This window comes from Platalea leucorodia (genome assembly GCF_965183815.1).
Source record: "Platalea leucorodia genome assembly, chromosome: 12".
NCBI classification, from domain to species: domain Eukaryota; kingdom Metazoa; phylum Chordata; class Aves; order Pelecaniformes; family Threskiornithidae; genus Platalea; species Platalea leucorodia.
Window position 1 is genome coordinate 17,498,432 of NC_138834.1, and position 18,453 is coordinate 17,516,884.

Sequence of the window (18,453 nt, forward strand, 5' to 3'; positions counted from 1 at the left end):
GGAGCCCCGGCGCCCCCCGCGCCCGCCCGGCTCTGGGCCCGGCACCCGCCCGCGGGCTGAGGAGGGAGGACCGGGAGGACCGGCAGCCCCAGCCCCGCCGCCCCTACCTGGCCGCAGCGGCTCGGTGATGCTCAGCACCAGGAGGAAGAGGAGGAGGAAGGTGCCGCTGTCCGCCTTGGGCACCATTTATCCTCCGTTCATCCTCCCCCGGCGCAGCGCCACAAACCCGCGGGGAGGGACGCGAGGAGCGGCGGGAGGAGGGGCCGCCGCCGCCGGGCCCGCGGGGGGCCCCCGTCCGCACCGAGCTCTCCCCCTCCCCCGTCCGCCGCCGCCCCCGGGCGGGAGCCAGCGGCCCTGGCTGCGGCGGCGGCTGCGGCGGGAGCAGCGCGGGGGTCGGGCGGCGCCACGCTGCGGGCCGCTCGCCTGGCTCCGGCGACGCACAAGATGGCGGCCGCGCCTCCCCGCCGCCTTCCCCCCGCGCCGCCACGCCCCCCCGCCGCGCGCCGCACGGCCAATCGGCGGAGCGGGGGCGGGGCCGAGCGCCCGTATCTGCACACGCCCCGCCCACCTGCGGGGACGGGCGGGGCCGGGGGCGGCGGCGGGGACGTGCGGCCGGGGCGGCTACACCGCTGCCCTCTGCGCTCCGGGACGGCCGTGCCGGTCCCTTACGCCCCCCCGGGGCCGCCATCGCTAGCCTCCTCCGTCCCCCCAGAACGGCCTCCACCGCTCCCGTCTCTCCCCACCGGGACAGCTCCCACCGGTCCCCTGTGTCTCCCGGGATGGCCATTGGCAGCCACCTCCGTCCCCCCGGGACGGCCTTGCCCAGTTCCCTCCATCCCCACCGGGACAGCTCCCACCAGTCCCCTCTGTCCCCCCGGATGGCCATTGCCAGCCACCACCGTCCCCCCGGGATGGCCTCTACAGGTCCCCTCGGTCCTCACCAGGGTGGCAACGCCAGTCCCTCCGTCCCCCCAGGACAGCCTTGCCCAGTTCCCGCCATCCCCACCGGGATGGCCTCCGCTGGTCCCCTCCGTCCCCCCAGGACAGCCTTTCCCCATCCCCAGCTGGGACAGCCTTTCCCGCTCACCTCAGTCACCACCAGACGGCCTTTCCCCATCCCCTCCGTAACAGCCTCAACCAGTCCCCTCTGTCCCCCAGGACGGCCTTTCCAGGTCCCCTCCACCCCTGACGCTGCGGGGGCTTCCCAGCCCCGTCACCCTGCCTGTCCCCGTGGCGCGGGCACGAAGCGCTGGGGTTTCCCAGCCCCAGCGGGCTCCAAGGTTGACCATCATTCGCCTGCTTCATTTATCTGCTCCCTCTGCCCACCGCGGGGTTGAGACAGTCCCCGTTTTCGCGCGTCTGCAGGGGTGGCATTGACAAGCAGCACCCGGCGCTGGGACATCCCCGCAGCCAGGGCCCTGGCACAGCGGCTCCCAGCACCGCAGCGGTGCCAGAGCCAGCCGGTGTTCCCATACCTCCTGGAAACACTGCGTTCCCAGTTGCCGGGCCCAGTCAGAGAGGAAACGCATAAAGAAAACTAATTGTGCAGCTCAGATCATTGTTAATGGCCCTGCAAATGACAGGTGCCTTTAGGAATTTGACCCTGGGTGTTGCTGCACATCAGGCTGGGCAGGGTGGTGGCTGTCCCCGCTGGGGAGCCCAGCCTGGGGAGGTGGCACCATCCCTGGTGCCACAACTCTCCTGGTGCTGGGTGTCAGCCCAGGTGGCATCTGGGATCAAAAGGCAGTTTTTCCTTCAACGCCCACTGCCCAGATTGAGCTGGAATTCCCTCCAGCGATAGGAGGCGAAGGAGCAGTGCTAGGCAGCACCGGGGCACGGCGGCCAGCCCACGGTGGCTGCTGGGGGCGCGGGGAACTGGCACCTTCCTCTGCAGGGAATTCCAGCTTTTCAGTAAAACCCTACTGAGTCGAAGCCAAAAGCTGGGAAGCTGCCTGGGAAGTTTTTATATTTAAGTTTGTTGAACTAAAGTATCTGGAAGTATCTTACAACAAAGTATTTCTCACTTTTATGCTACAATTGGAAATATTCAAATAAAACATGGAAATTCCAGTAAGGACTATTTTAACCCAATCCTATACTCCCCATTTCCCTGTTAATACCAATTACTCACTATACCCAGAGGCAAACCTCCCTCGGAGGTATTCCCAATGGATGTACAGACACCTCTGCTCTCACATTGCTTCTGCCTCCCCCAGCCACTGCCCAGGCCGGGCACCAGCTGCCGACCTGCAGGCAGGGGGACGGGGACTTCTGCGGGTTTTCTTGGGCACTCACCGCCTCCAGCCCCACGGGAACTGTTGCCGTGCTCAGGACAGCAGCATCAGGGAGATGCTATTTCCAAAGCTAAATGCAAAGTGGCAGTGGAAATTGGTGCCCACAAAGCCCCCAGAGCTGGGATAGCAGCAAGCATGAGCTGCGGCTCCATCACCCGGAGCTGCGTGCCCTGCAGGGCCCCAGGAAGGCTGCGTGGCGGGGGACGTGCATGCTTGGGGACCTGCTGGAGCACATCATGAGCAGCAGGGGGGGAGGTTGCCTGAAGATTTAGGCCAAAATCCATTTCGCCAGCTCTCACGCACTGCCAAATACTGTCATGATCCGAGTGTCCATGGGGACCTGAAGCATGACAACATCCTCCAGCACGAAGGCACAAGCGTCAAGCTCCCTGGCTTTGTTCCTCCCAAGGGATGCTGTGGGGAGAGGCTGTTCTCAGCCCAGCTTCCTGCAGCCCAGCTGCACATGCTGACCCCAGACTGATCCAGGACATTCCTTATCCACCCCGAGCCCATGACATGCCACCACCCCTGTGATGCCCCTGGCACGAGAGCAACATTCCCCTCACAGACAGGGCACAGGCTGCTTCTCCCTGGCTTTTGACCAGAGAAAACACAGACCTCGTTTCCCCACGCCACAGCCCACGGTGCCCCGCCAGCTCTGAACACCCTCTCTGCAAGTCTGGAGCATGCACGTGTGCCAGGCGAGCACCACAACCTGCACAGCACCTCTGAGCAAACAGGCAATAAATGGCCCAGCCACACAGGAGCACAAAGGTGAAGGATAAGAGGCACCCATTTCCCCAGGCCGTGCCGAGTGCTTTAACACTGGTGGAGACCGACATTATAGGATTGTCACCGCCCTGGCCGAGCCACAGGCAGGAGGCCAGGGCACCAGGGGCTGCGTCGGGGGGAGCCGGGGGCAGCCCGATGCCCCAGGCAGGAGGGGCGAGGACAGAGCACGCTAGCAAAAACACGCCAAGTGCCTCTGCACAGGGTATGCAGGAGCTGGCACATCCCAGGCACTCCCAGTTTCCTACTGGGAACAAGTGTTTCTCCAGCCAGTGAGTGCAGGTCACCTGTGCCCAAAAAGCAGCGGAGGAAAGCTGCCGTGCCCGGGAGGAGCACAGGGAAGGGGCTCACAGGCAGGGCGGCCTAACCCAGCTCTCACCCTGGCCTGACTCTGAGCTGGGGTTTGCAGCTGGCTGCTGTGGGGCCAGCTGCAGCAAGCTGGGATTGAGGCAAGAAATGCAAATATGAGGAAGCGGGAATTGCTCCATCTCCCCCTCCCGTGAGTGGATCCATTTCCTTTATTTTTGCACAGAAATAGCCCAGTCCTCCAAAACAACATAGTACCTCCAACCACAGCTTCCCTTCTGAGCTAAATAATCAGAGAAGTAGAAAGCGCAGAGCCCCAGCCCTTACTGGAACCCACTTGCAGGTGGGTGCAAAGCTGCAGCCCCTGCACGGCCCCTGCACCATGGCAGGGGTGGCTGCCTCTGCCCCAGGGAAATGCTCTTGGCCCTCAAGGTGAAGTGCAGAGGGAACCAGCTCGGGGCTCGCGGCCTTTGGGAGGTCCCATTACACAAGACACAGCTCATGTGAGCCATAGGGGATCAGCAAAACTAAGCTGCAGTGCAGCCTCCCGCCCCAAGGCAGTGCCCACGCCGCTCCCCTGGCCCCTCTGGCCTGGCTGTTTGCTCAAAGTATGGTGTGGGGTGATTGTGAGAGTTTTTATTCTCACCTCACCAAACCCTCTGTTGCTGCTTGTCTGCTGCTCAGCATTTTCTTATCTGTGCCCCACAAAGAAAAGAGCAGCAGTCATCTCTGGTGTAATCAGTGTTTTGCTTCTTTAAGGCATCTGAGCCTGTCTTCTCCGTCCAGGTCACAGAAACCCATCCCTCATCCTCACTGGCTCTTCACTAATGGTTCTTGCAACTTTCTCTGTAGGAATCCTGCTGTTCCCCAAATCAACCATAATCCCCTCTCTTTCCCATCCACTTATAAAAACAAGAATCCCTTGTGGTCCCTCATCTTCTTTCCTGCGTGGAGCAAGAAGCCAAGCCCCAAACTGCACGTGCAAGCACCCACAGACTCTGCACGTGATGATGTTGCAGCCCCACGCCACACCACACGGCCGCAGGTCTACTGGGGCTCCCACGATTTCTTGCAAGCAGCCGGTAACCGCAGCCAGCCCTGCCACCCAGGAGAGCCCCGCTGCCGCCGCCGCTCACTGCCAACCGCCTCTGCGGCGTTAGGAGAGCTCCGGGTGCTATTTTGGCTGAGGGAGGAAGTGTGCCTGGGCCTTGCGCACAGGAAAATGCAGATAAACAGGAACAGCAGAAGGAAAATAACCCTCTGAAAGATGGGAGGAAAAAAAAAAAAAAATCACAAGTCATCAAGAACCAAGATGGTTTTTCACACTGGATTTGGTCCTGTAAGGCACATTATCTGCTAGGGCTACAGCAGCAAAACTGTCTGGCAACAAAGAGTTTACTGATTCCCGAATTACAGATAGCAGGGGCTGAACTGCAGCAGGAAGCAGAGACCAGACATTACAGCAGGCATTACAGGAATAGCCCATCTGAAGAGTACTACATCCCCTTCAAGAGATCCAGTTTTAGAGCATTTCACTGCAAATAAATTACATTCCCAGCAACCACATGAAGGCCCTTCAGTCTGGCAGAATCGAGACTGTGATTTTTAGTAGGGCTGTCTAGGTTAATTCACTTGAGGGCGAACACAAAACTAACACCGTCCCACAGGATATTTAATGCAATCCGCTTTTAAGCATGAATTGTACAACATGGAACTAATCCTTCTCAGTATCACATTCCCCTCTCTGTTATTCCAGCTACATCTTGGTATGAGCACGACCGGTCTGAAACGCCGTGGAAGACGCATGCCCCATCCCGCTCCTGACCCATGTGTACGCCCCCTCCACAGTCCCTTGAACACTGCCCAGCCTTTACGTGCATCCCATGCCCAGAAGAGAGAGCTCCCGCACCCAGCGAATGGGCAGGAATCATCTAACAAGAAGATGGAGGAGATCAGGCACCAGACTTGAGACACGCATACTGATCGCAGCCTGCTTCTGCACATCCAGCCCATATCCCAGCTTCTCTCCCTGTTCCCATGCTTGTTCTTCTCTAATCCCTCCCTTTCTCTAACTCTCATCTCCTCCCAAAATAGCCCTCTCCTAATTACTTTTTCCCATTGGGCCCAGTCTTGCTACATCTGTAGCCAAATTTGGTGTTCCCGATACCCCACTGGGTCACCTCCACCTCGCCAGGTTCTACGCCCCAGGTGGTCCCCATGCTCCTCAACCATCCGTGAAGCTCAGCCATTTCCCCGGGTGCTCTCTGGAGTGGTCCAGCAGCTCCGTTACTTGCTGCATCCGTCCATCTCTCATGTCACGTCTACTCCTTTCTCCTGGTCTGTTCAGTGACCCAAAGTGCAGGCCAGGGCCTGACCATCTGCCTGCATACCCTAACAGAGAGGTCCTACATTTCATGGACATAAGCAGATCGTGTGATCATTATGAAATAAATGGTTAGTTTTTAAAATTACCCAAGAACTTCATTATTATTTAGCCTTCAGTCCTTAAAGAACATCTCTGAAAGCACGGAAACATTAGTAAATGGATTCCCTTTACATTCATTCATGAGTACCTTAGAATAATTTTTTTGCTTAAAGAAAAAACTTAGCCTTCAATTATTTCTGAACTAAAAAAAAGCAAAAATTACTAATTTCTTGCAGTCACAATTCCTAGCAATGTCATGTTGATCAACTGATTTTTACAAGGTGCACTATAAAAATCGAGTCCCTTGGAAGGGTTTTTCACAGTCAGGGACATGAGTTTTGGAAGCGGCAGTGGAAACCGCTCAAGAGGAAGCTCTCCACCAAGACAAACACAGCATCAAACACCCCAGACCTTACAGAAGGCTGCAGGCACTGCTTGAAGAGCTGCATGAGATTTTCCATGGATGCTCCCTCGGTACAACAGCACATGATTACAGCAAATGTCAAGATTGCCAAGTGTTACACAGGCTGTCTCGTGCTCAGGCGTGGTGGAAGAAGCGTACACATCTGGCTACACCTGCTTCCTGCTAAAAGGTGCTCGGTGCTTCTCCAGGCTGGATGACCCCACACAAGCGCTCATCCCACGCTCAAAGGCCAGCTCATACTGGAGCAACCACAGCTCTGAGTGCAGGCTATGTATGGTTAAAACTGCTCTTCATTTTTTTGGCTAATTACAAAAATTAGCCAAAAGTTTCAAAGAAAAGGAGGAAAAAAACCAAACAAAAGCCCCAGTGTGGCTGTCAGAAGTACCACTTCTGTTCTTCAGAATGACACTGTCATCCATGCTGGTGGACGAAGCAGGATTGTTCCTAGCCCCCATGTTGTGACCATCAACATCATCAAGTCTTTGGAGTCACACGCATAGCAGCTCTAAAAACAAATTTGAAAAAGCTGAAATTAACGCAAAGCAAAAAGCCCCAGAGGCTGATTACAGTGAAGCAATTGACATGCAAAAGAGTAATCCTTAGAGTCCTTCTGAGGAAGATGTTGATTGGAGCCTTTCTCAAGAACACCAGAAGCTGGAAGTCAAAACACAGCTCCCCCACGAAGTAAGGGTTTAAGTCAAAGCGAGCTGCAAAGCCCACGAAAGCAGCCAATCATCAGAGCTACAAAATGGAGGGGCTGGATGAAGGAAATGAACTTAAGAGAAGCCACCTCCTTCCCCTAACCAGCCCATGAGGAAAAAAGACCAGTTCTTGAACACAGCCCCGGTGACGACAAGAAAAGCAGCATCCCATCCCTTTTGAAGAAAGCTGGCCGACGAGGAGCAAGACCACCATACGCCAGAAGCAAGCCCACGTGGGGCTGGAAAGATCATCTGAGACATAGAAAAAGACAGCAGACAAAGTTTAATCTAATGTGAATAAATATAAAAAGACTTAGGTATATTTTAGGAAAGAAAAACATTTCAGCTACCTCTATCCTGTTAGCAAAACTAAACATAAAGATCATTTTTTGAAGAAGGTAGAGCACAACCGACATCTCTCAGTGACTTGATGTGAAGTTTTGCCCTGGATGACATCATCCAGTAGCTTTATAGAAGGACTGGAAGGTCCTTCCGAGTGCCCCGCGCAGGGGCGCCTGCCTGTGACATCACACAGCGGCCAGCGCTGGGGGTGGCTGCCCGCCCACAGCACCAGCACCAGGGCAGCCGCCATGGTGCGTGGGCACGCCACCTGCCACCACACATGATGCGCACCAGCACCAACTCATGCAGCTCCCCCCAGGTCTCCCACCATGGATGACGCTGTGGTGCTTGGAAAGAAAGGCTATAGCCTGAGCAACACGCTAGGAGAAGGCTCTTACGGCAAAGTGAAATCTGCCTACTGCGACCGGCTGAAATGCAATGTGGCTGTCAAGATAATCAACAAGAGGAAAACTCCTCGGGACTTCCTGGAAAGATTTCTCCCCAGGGAAATAGAGGCTTTGAAACGTTTGCACCACCCTTCAATCATCAAAACCTATGAGATTTTTGAGACATCAGCTGGGAAAGTGTACATTGTGATGGAGCTGGGGCAAAAGGGAGACCTCCTGGACTACATCAAGATCACGGGAGCTATGAAGGAGGACATCGCTCGCGTCAAGTTTCAGCAGTTGGCTTCTGCTATCAAGCATTGCCACGACTCGGACTTCGCTCACAGGGACCTGAAATGTGAGAACATCCTTCTCGATGAAGACCTCAATATCAAGCTGTCAGACTTTGGCTTTTCCAAATCCTTGTCTCGGGATGAAAATGGAAGAACTATCCTCAGCAAAACCTTCTGTGGGTCTGCTGCGTATGCAGCCCCTGAAGTGCTACAGGGCATTCCTTGTGACCCCAGGATTTCTGACATATGGAGCCTGGGCGTCATCCTGTATACAATGGTCTACGCTTTAATGCCATTTGATGATTCCAATGTCAGGAAAATGATCTGTATTCAGAAACAACACAGGATTCCCTTCCCCACCTCGAAATACCTGACTGTAGAGTGCAAGGACCTCATTTACCACTTGCTCCAGCCCAATGTGTCTCAGAGGTTGTGTATAGATGAAGTTTTGAAACACTCATGGTTGCAGACCCCAAAATCCACGATCCCTTCCTCTCTGCCAGCTGCAGAAGAGGGTGAGTGTTCCCAAAACCTGTGTGAAGGAAAACCTGAGCACAAGCAGCAAGCCAAATCCCATTCTGCAGAAGGGGAAGGAGAGAAGAAAACGGGATCCTCTTAAGGATGGCTGGTTTTAACAATATCACAAAGTTGGTCTAACTTGTGAGCTGCTGGTTCTCAACTTCAGCTTCTCTGGACCCTTTCAGCAATAGCCCTCTTCTTTTGCTTTACAAAGGATAGCAACAGAAGACACAGTACATCTGCTGAGGTGAATGAACAGCTTAACGCTATTATTCTCAAAAGACCTGTCCCTGATATGGTTCACAGGGATGAGAAGTCACTGTCAAAACACATCGGAAAGCTTCTTTCAGTGCTGCTGACACTTAACAGCTCTTACACTCACATTTCTCAAGTTCCTGACTACATCGGCTGCAGAATTCACACGTGCATCAACCACATTTTGGATTCAGCAAGAGGGCAGGTTATTAGGAAGTGTGAACTGATGTCTGAAACTGTATGCATACTGCTTTCATAACATACCAACTCTCTTGACAGGCCCACTGTACGTTCAAGAGCATCAGTTTAAACTCCACTTAAATTAAAGAGAAGCCCTCTAAAATTCTGGGTCATGTCTCAATATATACATGGTTGTGTCCCCTCTTCTGCTAAGTACAAAACCAAAGAAGTTTGTCAAGGTGGAAGAAAGTCCAGTTCAACCTTTTAGGAAGGCTTCCCACATTTTATAAATAGACATGTCTGTACAGAAACGCATTTAAATGCATGGCCATCTTAAAAAGAAATATCTTTAAAAAATTATCACTGTTTTGTTGCAAGAGTCCAGAATCTTCTCTGCCATTGCAGGAAGCATCCTTTTGCTACAGCATCCCTGTGCACCCCACCCATGCTGTTCAAAGGGAAGTTACGCCACAGCAGGAGATACTCTGCTTCCAAAAAAGCACATCACAGGCTATTTTAGCTATATAGTCTAGAGTAGCGCTGGTCCCAGATCTTGTAACCGCTGGTTTCCATTCTGGCAGCTATATCTAGACACCCCTTACTACCGATGGCTCACAACATGCAATTCGCAGACAGCTGAGCGCAGCCAGTTCACTATTGCCTTGCTGGTGACTGGAATATTCAGAAGAAATCAGATGCCTTCCTTCTTTTAGGAAGCTGCAGTAAATTGTCTGTGATCGATGTAGTATCCTGAGATACAGGTGTCTGAGATACTGTCCGAGATTGTGGGGTGCCTGTGGGTGTATGAGGCCCACTTGCTGGTGTCTTGTAACCAGGAGTTCCTGTGTGGGCTGGGGAAGGCGTATAGCTGGCTCGCAGGGCTTTGTCGGTATATTTACTCGCAGTCCTGTTTACTAGTCTTTGCAAAGCTGGTGACATTGCTGGGCTTAGTCCTTTCGGAGTGAGGCTGGAATAGAATAAACAGTTTTGAAAGATTTTACAGTAAAAATCTGTCATTTATCAGGAAGACCATTGATGCTTCCACTGGCGAGCTCAGTGTCCACTCCCCCCGCAGACCAGACCCACTGGCTGCAGAAGTCATTCTGCCTGCAGGTAAATGCAGCCTGTCTCTCTAGAGAGACAAGTGACAGAGAAACCTCTTACATCCCTCCCAAACCTGAGTGGCACTGCCTGCCTCTTCCTTTGAGCCTGTTCCATCCTTCCCGTGACCCAGCCAAGCAAGCCTTATCATGCCTCCTCTTTGCAATGAGGCAAGACACGGATCCAGATGCATTGCTGAGTGGCTGTAGGGCCGAACAGTAATGCTGACGAGAGGGAGTATCAGGGACAGCCACCAGCCACCTTCCCTCAGGAATTAAGTTTTTTTAATTTCTAAAAACTTTTAGTTTGACCGTACCTCTTCCTGCTTCCAGTACTCTTATCATTCCTCCCTTTCTACATACGTTGATTTAAATCTCATCAGAGAACACCCACCTCCAGTTCTGCTGTGAGAATAGAAGTCTCACCTGGCCAAGTTTTCTGTCACTTTTCGAAGTGCCTCCTGCTTCTTTGCTCGGTTTTTAGCTGCCACTTCATTGGCCATCTTGAGTCCTAACCTCTCACGGCGCCCAGGCTCCAGGATCTATAAATGCATCACACAGTTCACTCACCAGGGCACTCATAGGAGTGCTGCATAAATGACTCAAAGCACCCTCACAGTTGGATTCCAGCCTACAGGGGTCTAAACCAGCGAGAAGTGGGGTCAGCCCACACCTCTCTGCTGCTATATAAAAGCCAGAGAGGACACAGGTAGACCTTCAACCTGCTTCAGCAAGTAACAAAAATGGTAAAACCAGTTCAGTCAAGGAAGCAGCCATTACCTCTGGCATTTCCTCCTGCTGTCTCTCCTAGACAAACAATGTCACCTGTGTCTTGCCTAGCCTGGCCTGTAGCCAGCCAGCTCTCAGGCAAACACAGACATTGCTAAACAGCAGGAGAACCAGTCAAGGGCTTCAGAGTCTGACAAACAGAGGCACAGACAGCAAATTAGCTTAAGGAAAAGCTGAGAGTCTCAGACGGCTCACATCCAATGACACCAGCAGAAGACAGGTGGCATGCAGGGTCAGGTGCCATTCGCAAAGCCAGAGCGCCTTTTCTGCTCTCAGGTCATACACCTGCCTCAGGCTGTGACAGCCAGAAGATCAAGACAGAGGGAAATCCTACAGTTTCTACCCATTCATCCATTAAAATCAGAAAAATCAGGCGTGTCTTCAACTTTCTCTGAAAGTCCCTCTGTCTGGGCCCATCATCAAACACCGAGTCTCACTCTGCTGCCAACAGTGTGTGTTCCACCTCAGGTACCTCCACAAAGTAGCTTTCATGTGGAGCCATGTCCACCTCCACCCTCCAAGCAGAACCTAGATTATTAGTCTCAAGGACTGGGAACACAGCCCAGAGATGTGTCAGACTCCCACAACAATGTTAATCTATTAGCTACTCACTTGCCTTTCCCTTCTTAGTCCTTCTCCCCCCCCCCAAAAAAGAATGACATGCTGACTCCTGACATGAAATACCTTGAAGGCTGGTCCAGGTGTTCTGTCCACATACGGCGTTTCTGACCCTTCTAGACGCAAAGGGGTGCTTTCGATTTCACCCCATGTCATAAAAGGAGACTCATTCACACCTAAAAACAAATTTAAAAAGTCATGCTCATGCAAGACATTTGACTATTCTTTCACCACAAAAAATCCAGATGAGCAAATTATGAAATGCCGCAAATCCATCAACACACAAAGGAGTCCCTCCATTGCAGAGGAAATCACAGCCAATGTTGGATAGCAACATGTGGTTCCCATTAAAAGGGCATGACCTTAAACTCACAGGATTGCCTGTGGCTGTGTCACCCTCTAGGTTACAACACTCAAGCACTGTCCTTTCCATGTGTTTATTTTTCCACTTGGTGAACTTTTGCTTAGCGACATTTTCATTTTTTCCTCTACGGTATTAGTCTTCTCCTCTGCTATTGTATGAAAACTCCTTCAACAGAGGGAACTACTTAAAAAGCAGGGAAATGGGCAGAGGACTTAAGATACACGTAATAGCCAAATGTACCCTCAATTCATCTTGAGGCTAGCCTGTACCAAACAGTGACTGCACCTTGTCTAACAGCTACAACTGCAGAATAGATTCTAAGAGCCCGATTAAGTCACTGGCTAGAAAATCCTGCTGTCCAGGGTTTGGAAAAAGCATTTACAATGGAGAAAGGAGGTGCACTCCAAGTGCCACCTACAGGCTTTCCGGAGGAAAAGCCTCAGGATGTTCACCTTTTAGCATAATAACAAAACACAGGGAAACATAATGGCTGGTGAAGAACAGCTGAAAATTCAGATACCACATTTCAGCTGGAAGAAAAATAATCAGTTTGTTCTAACTGAAAGTATCCTGCGGCCAATTCATCTGAACAAAAGCAATCTATAATACACAAGTGTATTCAGACAAAGGAAGAACCTAGAAAGCAGGAGAGCTGGAGGAAAACAGTAGGTTAGACTGTTAAGGAAGTGAGATATGCCACATTGCTATGAGGCAGGCTGAACCATCACTCAGCAAACTACTGGACACACTGACATGAATGCTCCTCATTTTGAAAAATTAGCACCTGAACTCGTTAGAAGGTTAACATTTGTGAAATGCTTGAATTCTTATCTTTAACCTCTAGAGAAGCATCACCCAGGGATAAAACAAGCAGCCACAGCACCCCAGTTGCCTAGGAAGGCTCACTGCCCTCTAGCTGATTCCTAAGCAATGGCACGGCAGCTTGCTCAGAGCCTCTCGAGTACACCGTGACTTCTCTTACCAGTGTACTGGACTAGGATTTAAGCACTGCATCGAGCTGGCATACATGGTACACAAGAAAGTCACCAATTCATGAGACATATACAGATAGAAAGCTTACCTCCTTGTCTAAACCAGCAATAACATCCCAGAGTTGAACAATCAGAGCATCAAAGTAAGTGCAGAAAAAAATAAGAAAACCCTCTTACCAGGGGCAGGAGAGGGGGTAGCCACAAATCCATATCCATTCACTTTTGGAGACTCTTGGGGTATCAGTTCTTTCCCATCTGGTCCCACTTTGCCCTGTTTGTACTGAAATAAAAAAGACAATGCCATTCATGGGGAGAAAGGTGTGAGTCAGCTGTATCTAGCACACACACACACAGTTCTCCTGGTTGATGAACAGCACCAGAGGGCAGAGTCTAACAAGGTTTTAGTCAGAAGAAGTAAAATTATCCAACCTGAGCATTGAGGGCTGCAGCTTGCTGGAGCTGTGACTTGCTCACGGCTTGGCTAAAAGGGTCCTTCACAAAACGGGTGTTTCGATGGACAACTTCCCTGGGCTTCTTAAATACGTCATCCTCATCAGGTACACCTTGAAAAGCAAAAAGTCTTTCAAGAAAGGGCTCAGGTAACACTAAGCAGTGTGCTCCAAAGCTCCAACAAACAGGACACTTGCCAGACATTCTGACACAACACAGAAACCACCAACAATTGCAATGTGTATCTCTAGCAATTTAAAACAAAATTTGCACTAGATATATGCTTCCTAACACCTGAAATCTGTAAATTAAGATCAGCTTTCCTTTTTTTTTTTTTAAGAAAAGAGTCAACAAGACTCTCTTTTCTCTACTTCACTGGTTTGCAGAAATTATCAATTGTACATTTATAGCCAAAAAGAAAACTGCATTTAAAAAATGATGTAGCTTTCTATAGAAACCAAGGGACCAACAAGCCCAAGGAGCACTCTTTGAGCAGAAGCAAAGAATGAATAAAGATGACAAGGAAATGGTCATAAATAAGATAGACTAAACTGGAAAGAGCTTTGGTTCCTGAAAACAAGTGCTTCTATAATACAGATAATGAGCTTCTCAATAACAAATACAACATGATCAAACCTTGCAATCAGAGGCAAAAGAGCAAGGTCCAAAGAAAGAAAAGGAGGGGAAAACAAAAAGGAAAAGACTTTTTTAAACAACTTTACATATCTGAGCTTCACAGAAGTGCAGTATTAGTAGTAAGAGCCGCTCAGTCATCTATAGAAGTCCTGTAAGCACTGTTTGGAGTCAACCCACCTAGAACCAATGCCTCTCCTGAGAAACCTGCACACCTCACCTGTCGGATAATACATGAGGGTGTTTCGAGCCGTGTACTCCCAGGTCTCCAGTCCAGCTTTCACATTCTCCAGAGCTTGCTGCTCTGCTGAAGGAAGTGCCAGGTTCTCATTTCGTCGCTGAAAGGGCGATAGAAAACAAAAATAAAAAGGGGAAAAAAAAATCAGGTCTGAAACAGACTCCTGCAGTCTTTTAATCAGGCATACACAACTTGGAGAGCTCGATCATGAGCTCAGCTACATGCCCTGGCACACTTTGCATCTGGCATGGCACAAGCACTCTCTCTCTGGCAAGTGGCATTTGAGAAACCATCCTGCTCCCAGGTGAGCTTGCAAACAGCAACAACTCCACATGAGGTTCTGGTATAAAAATCACGTGAGAACTAAAGAATTACATTCTCACAAAGATTATGTTTATGACTTTGTTTATTACATCTTGTGACAACACTCGTGATGGTTCAAACTTTTTCTCTTTTTTCTCTACCTACTAATCAAAATTCAAATGAAGTATTCATTGCTAAATAAGGGAAGAGCAACACATGACACATATCTAATATAAAGACAGTCTGCAAGGTTTTGGCATGTAACCTTGGGAGAGTATTTGTACCATCCTAGTCTCGTGCAAGCTGTATTAGCTGAGGCAAGCAGTAACAAAAGAACAGATGCTTCTTCAATACTTAGAGAGTTTTCAAACATTTCCAGAGGCTGTATGGGTATGGAAGCATTTTACATACTCACACGATTACTTACATGCTGTTATCAGCATACTAGTATCACTGATACCAAAAAGAAACTAACAGAATGCAGTCAGCCACCGATAAGTTATTCCATTTTAAAATTCTCACACTAATTAAACTAGACAATTACTGCCAGAAGCTATATATTAAAGACATCTACCAATGTTGTCTTTAATAGGTATTGTCCATATACATTTAAATAGCAGTATTGTCACGGAATACGTTAAATGAGGCATAGCGATGTTGTCTGCTACACAAACAGGCATGCTGTGCAAGGAAATGCAATGTCTGAACAGAGTGCTGGCTGATGGGAAGACACACAACATCAGCACAAGACCGGCTCTGGCAACTTCACCTTGACCTGAAACAACCCCTGTTTTCCTTTGGGAATGTTCTGCTGCTGCCTGCCTTTTAATTCTGGATGAAAGCATTCGAGCAAAGAAGATGCATAAGGAGCCGCAGAGGGCATTTTTATTGTAACAGACTCGAAGGGTTTACATTAGCTGGGATAAAAACATAACACTCACTCATAACAACAACAGTACACGCTCATGTGTCAGTGCCAAACTTCATTAAAAGGCACTGCAGCTCACATCCATCACTGACACATCTGGCAACAGTGCCAGCTGCTCACTGCTGATGGAGAAAGATTGATGTGGCAGCCCTAGAACAGCCCCTGAACCTGCCATGAAGCTAGCTGAGGAAGACAGCACAGCCAGCCATATTGCGTACAGTACTTCAGCAGCTGGATGGATTATTACTGACAACAGAAACATAAAACTGAAATAAGAAAGACAATCCAACTGCGAATAATAAAGGGCTGACAGACAAACAACAGGAGCTGTTCTCAGCTGCTCTCCTTGGTATTGCTGCTTCTGGAAGAGACTGCCAAAACCAGCAATACTTGCACTTAGTGCAATACTTCACAGTCTCAAAGCTTTAGGAAGAGAAAGATCCTCAGCAACTATGTCAACACTGTTCTTGCGTTACAGATGGGGGAAAAAACAGGACTGCAAAAGGAAGCAATGAGCTGTCACAGGACCCAGGAAACTCAGGCTTAGCTCAGATTTAGATGTGATCACCCCACGCACCTACTCTTCAAATCAAGACCTTTCTGTTCTTATTCAATAATATGAGTAATTCAACAGTCTAATGCAATAGCCCCATGCTCAGAGCCAATGAATTCTCATCCGTATTTACAGCAGGATTCGAAAACAGAAGATAATATTCTATTTAATCAAACAAGAAAGAAATACAGTAAAATGGTATTTCCCTGTTGTGTCACTTTGGAAGAGCAGAGATACAGCTGAGCCATTTCCCTACCTGGGCATACTCCTCTTCTGCACTGTACAGCCAAGCATGCTTGACTTTCTCCTTCTCTTTCGCCACTTCCATGATCTGCTCAAACGAAGCATTATCTTCACTCGTGTGTTTTGTTAAGAAGCTGTCCAAACTGGGAAGTGCATCTTTATCATCTTTTTCTGCTTCTCCTAACAAGAGGAGGGAAGAAGCCAGAGAAAGGTTAACACACCTCCCTTTCTATGAGAGCGCTATACATAACTCTTAATCCCTTCTGACAGCGAGCCTTCTATGGACCCACTAATAATTAACATGAAGCTTGGTGAAAAAAAAATATATATATACAGGCAGAGTGATACAATAATAAATTATTTTTTGGAAGACATAACCAACTTTCACATAAAACCTTTCATGGCATTTATAGCTATTTGTGTTAAAGGGAAAATGCACAGGTGGCCAGCTTCTAGCAGGCATTTTTAATATACTATATGAATAGCTCTGCCCCTACAATCTTTGCTTACGTACAGAATTAATTTCAGGTGACACAGCATGCTGGTTTTGGCTGAGGTAGAGTTAATTTTTTTCATAGTAGCTAGTATGTGGCTATGTTTTGGATGTGTGCTGGAAACGTGTTGATAATACAGGGATGTTCTAGTTACATCTGCTAAATACCCAAAAGCCTTACAGGAGACAGAGATCACAAAAGTATTTTCCTGCTGCCAGAGAAACATCATTTTCCTACCTTCCTCCTCAGTTTTGATGCCAGCTTTGGATTTATTCCCCAGTGGAAGACCACTTGGATGCACTTCTGGGGTTTCAAATGTGGCTGGAGTAACATCTGTGACAGAAAAAAAAAATAGCTCACATGGTTACTACAGCACGGAACAGGACACTTGCTGTGACATCTTCCACCATAGTAACGGGCATGTGCCAAACAAGTCACAAAAGATATATCAAGAAAAGAAGAATTGAATTAAAAAGTTGTGAAAAAGACTCGAAAATATTCTATTCAATTCTCTCCCAACGACTGAACAAGATTTTGCTTTCATCTAAGACATTATTTTTCTCCTGCTGGGAAAAATTCACAGGAGGGCCACAGCCCAGTTTATCTGCCACCCTACCTAGAGCTTTAACCAACAGAAGCAAGCAACAGCATAACAATCCTAACCTAGGCCAGGGCCAGCACCTACAGTAAGGGAAAAAGGAAAATCACTTGGTGACACATGCCCTTTGCCACAAGAAGGCTAGTTACCTAAACCCCACTGTGAGAGCTCAGCCAGGAACTGGGCTTTAGTATAAGAAACACCTGAACTTGAAGTGAAAGCAAACATACAACAGGGCACTGGATGCCTGCTAGGTGAACCTATGATAACCTCAAGCTTCCAAATCCTTCTGTCCCCAATATATTAAAATCTTAAGTTAGATAAACCAGAGCAGTAATATTAGATTATAAAACCCTTACGCCCCAGTGAGCCAGTTCTTACAGGGTGCAGGTGTGTCCCTCGATGATCTACCCAAAGAGGAACCAAACTTGATAGCAATTTGTCTCATTTTCTCCAAGTCACCATTTTCTTCTGCCTCCAGATATTCCTTCTGGGCTCGCAACTTCTCCACATCGGGAAAGAAGTCTCGCTGAATGATTTTCTCTAAACTCTGCAAACAGAGAGACAACTGCAAGGCCGCGCTGGGACACCTCGGAGCGCCGGCTCAGCTCGGCGCCAGCCGCACACAGCGCACGGGAAGGACGGGCAGCCCGCGGCGCCTCAAGCCGCGGCTGGGCCGGCGGCAGCGCGGTGACAGCTGTCGCCGCAGGAGCCCAAGGGGCGGCCCCAGCGCTGCCTCGTCCCCAGGCCCGACCCGCGGCCGGGGTTACCGCGGGCACCGGCCGCGGACGGACCCGAGCCAGGCCCCACCGCGCCGGAAGCCGCTCGTCCCAGGTGCCGGGAGAGCGGGGCCTCCCGGGCCCAGGCCCGCCGGCCTACCTCGATGTAGGTTTCCTCATCCAGGATCTTCTTCGGGCGCCTCGGGGCCGGCGGCGTCGCCTCCTTCCCCGTCGCCACGGCGGCACCCGCGGCGGCAGCGGACACCAAGGCGCCGGAGGAGGCCGCCGGAACCGCCGCCCCCTCCATAGCGCCGGGGGCCCGGGCGGCGGCGAGCGCCGTGACCCTCCTCAGCCGCCGTCGCGAACGCGACGCGCCGTGACGTCACGCCGCCGCGCCACGGGGAGACGCAACGTCCCGCACCCGCCGCCCCGCCCAGGAGACACGCACGGAACCGTGCGCGCGGCGGCCAGGGCGCCCCCTGCCGGCCGGGAGGACCCGCCCGGTCGCGCCCCGTGA

At 50.3% G+C, this 18,453-nt stretch overlaps 3 protein-coding genes across 6 annotated transcripts in view; 1 reads left to right on the forward strand and 2 right to left on the reverse strand.

Annotated features, from left to right (window-relative positions):
• DGCR2 (DiGeorge syndrome critical region gene 2) overlaps positions 1-353 on the reverse strand; it is a 50,565-nt gene extending 50,212 nt beyond the window's left edge. For 2 of the 3 annotated variants that reach the window (XM_082324904.1, XM_082324902.1), the window contains exon 1: positions 108-353. In XM_082324904.1, coding sequence (XP_082181030.1) covers positions 108-186 — 79 coding nt within the window. In that variant the 5' untranslated portion in view covers positions 187-353. The remainder of the gene's footprint in view (positions 1-107) is intronic. The other variant, XM_082324903.1, reaches the window with a different exon arrangement.
• A 4,417-nt stretch (positions 354-4,770) lies between these two features.
• TSSK2 (testis specific serine kinase 2) lies at positions 4,771-9,015 on the forward strand. The gene has a single exon (XM_082325033.1). The coding sequence runs from the start codon at positions 7,611-7,613 to the stop codon at positions 8,577-8,579; it is 969 nt and encodes a 322-aa protein (XP_082181159.1). The 5' UTR covers positions 4,771-7,610; the 3' UTR covers positions 8,580-9,015.
• A 174-nt stretch (positions 9,016-9,189) lies between these two features.
• ESS2 (ess-2 splicing factor homolog) lies at positions 9,190-18,293 on the reverse strand. 2 transcript variants are annotated; one of them, XM_082325031.1, is made up of 10 exons: positions 18,097-18,293; positions 17,599-17,785; positions 16,857-16,952; positions 16,139-16,305; positions 14,081-14,198; positions 13,207-13,340; positions 12,955-13,057; positions 11,488-11,597; positions 10,441-10,556; positions 9,190-9,881 (listed from the first exon to the last, which is right to left on the reverse strand). In XM_082325031.1, the coding sequence occupies exons 1-10, from the start codon at positions 18,241-18,243 to the stop codon at positions 9,596-9,598; spliced, it is 1,464 nt and encodes a 487-aa protein (XP_082181157.1). In that variant the 5' UTR covers positions 18,244-18,293; the 3' UTR covers positions 9,190-9,595. The 2 variants fall into 2 exon arrangements, with proteins under 2 accessions (XP_082181157.1, XP_082181158.1); XM_082325032.1 differs by having other exon boundaries at positions 9,214-9,881; positions 17,599-17,767.
• Positions 18,294-18,453: the final 160 nt, after the last annotated feature.

Bases quoted from the DNA above. Each gene is read 5' to 3' on its own strand.
- ESS2 (XM_082325031.1), bottom strand. From the start codon at position 18,243: ATGGAGGGGGCGGCGGTTCCGGCGGCCTCCTCCGGCGCCTTGGTGTCC. The intron at 17,786-18,096 runs GTAGGCCGGCGG...GCGGCCTTGCAG, and splicing joins ATGAGGAAACCTACATCGAG to TTGTCTCTCTGTTTGCAGAG. The intron at 10,557-11,487 runs GTATTTCATGTC...ATGCATTTATAG, and splicing joins CACCTGGACCAGCCTTCAAG to ATCCTGGAGCCTGGGCGCCG.
- TSSK2 (XM_082325033.1), top strand. From the start codon at position 7,611: ATGGATGACGCTGTGGTGCTTGGAAAGAAAGGCTATAGCCTGAGCAAC.